This window comes from Pteropus vampyrus, unplaced genomic scaffold (assembly GCF_000151845.1).
Source record: "Pteropus vampyrus isolate Shadow unplaced genomic scaffold, Pvam_2.0 Scaffold101, whole genome shotgun sequence".
Classification (NCBI taxonomy): Eukaryota; Metazoa; Chordata; class Mammalia; order Chiroptera; family Pteropodidae; genus Pteropus; species Pteropus vampyrus.
The window spans coordinates 4,084,063-4,086,749 of NW_011888882.1; the positions used below are offsets into that span (position 1 = coordinate 4,084,063).

General features: G+C 37.9%; 1 protein-coding gene across 1 annotated transcript in view; it reads left to right on the forward strand.

Moving 5' to 3' along the window:
- Positions 1–2,687, forward strand: part of LAMA4 (laminin subunit alpha 4) — a 135,571-nt gene that overhangs the window by 85,610 nt on the left and 47,274 nt on the right. The window contains exons 13-14 of the mRNA XM_023533378.1: positions 527–675; positions 2,510–2,651. Of these exons, the coding sequence (XP_023389146.1) occupies positions 527–675; positions 2,510–2,651 (291 nt within the window). The remainder of the gene's footprint in view (positions 1–526; positions 676–2,509; positions 2,652–2,687) is intronic.

The following is a 2,687-nucleotide window of genomic DNA, read 5'->3' on the forward strand; positions in this document are numbered from 1 at the left end:
GGAAGATAACAATCCCTGCTGGATGGCAGAGAATGGATTAGAAGACTAAAAGAATGGGCGCAGGCGAGGAAGTTAGATCACTCAGGGAGGAAGGGGCTGAGTCAAACCCTAAGGAATAGCAGCTTTTAAAGTCTTCATCCTGGCCAGTAAAATAGGAGAGTGGGAGAGAACAGTGTCACACAGGCTAGCTTAGGTTAGTTTTGCTTAGTTTAATTGTTTTGTTTTGTTTAGTTTAGTTTAGTTTCGTTTCGTTTAGTTTAGCTTCATTTCGTTTCATTTCGTTTTCAAATCAGAGACAGCAAAGCATTTCTGAATGCTAGGGAAGCAATCAGTAGAGAAGAAGGAGTTGAAGATTCAACAGAAATAGATAAATATCTACTTATAATATTGTAGACTCTTGTAGACCTGGCTTGAAATTTACTGAACTTCACAATAAGGAAGAATAAAGATTATCTTTTGATATTCTTTGGGGAAAATGTTTTAAGTTCTTCTAAATTCAATTCATTTTTTAAAACATTTTCTTAAGAACGCATCAGGAATTTACGCAGAAATAGATGGAGCCAGAAGTGAACTACAGGGAAAGCTAGCCAACCTAAGTAACCTCAATCACGATTTAGTCCAAGAAGCTGTTGACCATGCACAGAACCTTCAACAAGAGGCTGAAGAACTGAGCAGGTAATATTCTGGTTTTAGAAATGCAAATCTCTGTATAGGCTGCATAATTTTTATTCAATTCCAAATGCCGGAGCTACTGGGATACAATGTTAATAGCTTGGTTTGAGGATTACATTTGCTCATTTATTTGTTTGTTGATGGTCAGTCTGAGAGCCAAACATTGTTTATTGCAATTGCTTTAGGGAGACAGTTTTTAGATTTTTACAAATCTGTCAGTTCAGGGAAAGAGGATTCTGTTCCACAATTATTAATAGGATGACCTAATGCGTTTTGTTTAAGGGCATAACTGCTGCACAAAATATTATCAAGTATATCAGATCCCTCTACAAGGTCTAAATCTACCATCATCACCTGTCTATTAATTTCATAGGTAGCATTAGTTTTCCACACCCAAGTGGTTGGAAGTTGGCGGTGTAACTGACTTCTGGTAAATACTCTGGACACTCCACAGTGCCCAGCAGGAACTAATTGATTTCAATACCTATTAAGAGAAAAATCAATGGGCAATTTTTCTCCTACCATTTAAAAGAGAATCATGCACCCCTTGGGCACTAAATTAATGTTAATTGAAATGTACTGAAAAATTGAATTGAATTCATGACTCTGAAATAATAGATAAATAATGAGATGATTATAGAGAAAGACTACAAATCTGGCAATTAGAAATAAGGATAAAGGTCAAGAACAAAATAAGAACCAATAGTAACTTCTATTCAAAACTTAAATAATCTTTTTATTTCGGATTGCCAAAATTTTCAAATTTTCTCCTAAATCTCCTGAGAGGAGAGTGAGAGGTCACATGTAGTTTTGGTGTGAGATGGTGTTATATCCACCAACTGTCATGCTCCCAGGAAATGTGCTTCTGATCAAGCCAATAAAATGGAGCTTGGATAAAACACTGCTTTGGATAATATGCTGTATTCACAGAATATTATTCTTGAAGTCCATTCTCAGGCTCTCTTCATCCTTCTTTTGTCATTGTAATAACTGCATCCCACTGATTGAGATCTCAACACATACCTTCTCTAAATGCTGCTCTACAGCAAGCAGTGTGCTGGCATGAATAAAATTGAGACAAAGGATTCAGAATAATCCACAGAAGCGGGGGTGGGGAGTTGGCATTTATATTATAGGGGGAAAAGTGTTTGTCTCAGGAGTGAGAAAAACCTTAATAAAGTGTGCCCTGGGCGAGCCATGCACTCTCTTCAGAGCCTTGCTTGCTTCTGTGAAGAGGGAATAACGGTATCTTGAGCATGGGCATGGTAATAATTAAAAATTTACTGCATGGAACAAGGCTAGCCCAGTATCTGCACATAGATGCTCGGTGCATGTTATTCCCCTTCTTAAGGAAAAATATAATCTGCTATATAAGGTGAATAAAAGAGAAAAATAAGGTTGAATGAACAGAGTGAAACCAGCTAATACCTAACCATGCTGAGGTTATGCACCCTCTCCGAGAGCCTTAGTTTCTTCTATGGAGAGGGACTAACAATGCTGATCTGGTTAAGTAGTAGATGGGGATGACTGGGTTCATTCCCGTGCCTGACCACAGCCACATGAATTCTCACTTGAAGAATTGCAGAATGTTGTTTTTAAATCATCATTTCCTTTTTATGTGGCCGCTGTCAGGCAGGCAGCTGCCATGGGTCCAAACTAGTGTAGTCTTGGGGGTACCAAAGGCAGAGGAATGCAAAGGAAAGACAGCTTAGGAAAACCTTGTCAAGCCAGGTGACTTTGAATAACAGGAAGGATATATTCAAATCAAGCCCTAAAAATGGCCCTATTTCCCAAGGAGGTAAGAAGGAAAAATAATGATAAGTTTGTTCATTAACAGGAATTTGCACAGTTCAGATATGAATGGGCTGGTCCAGAAGGCTTTGGATGCTTCGAATGTCTATGAAAATATAGCCAATTATGTTAATGAAGCCAATGAAACAGCAGAATTGGCTTTGAACATCACTGACCGAATATACGATGTGAGTTTTCCTTTATTTCAAAGATCATTTATATTT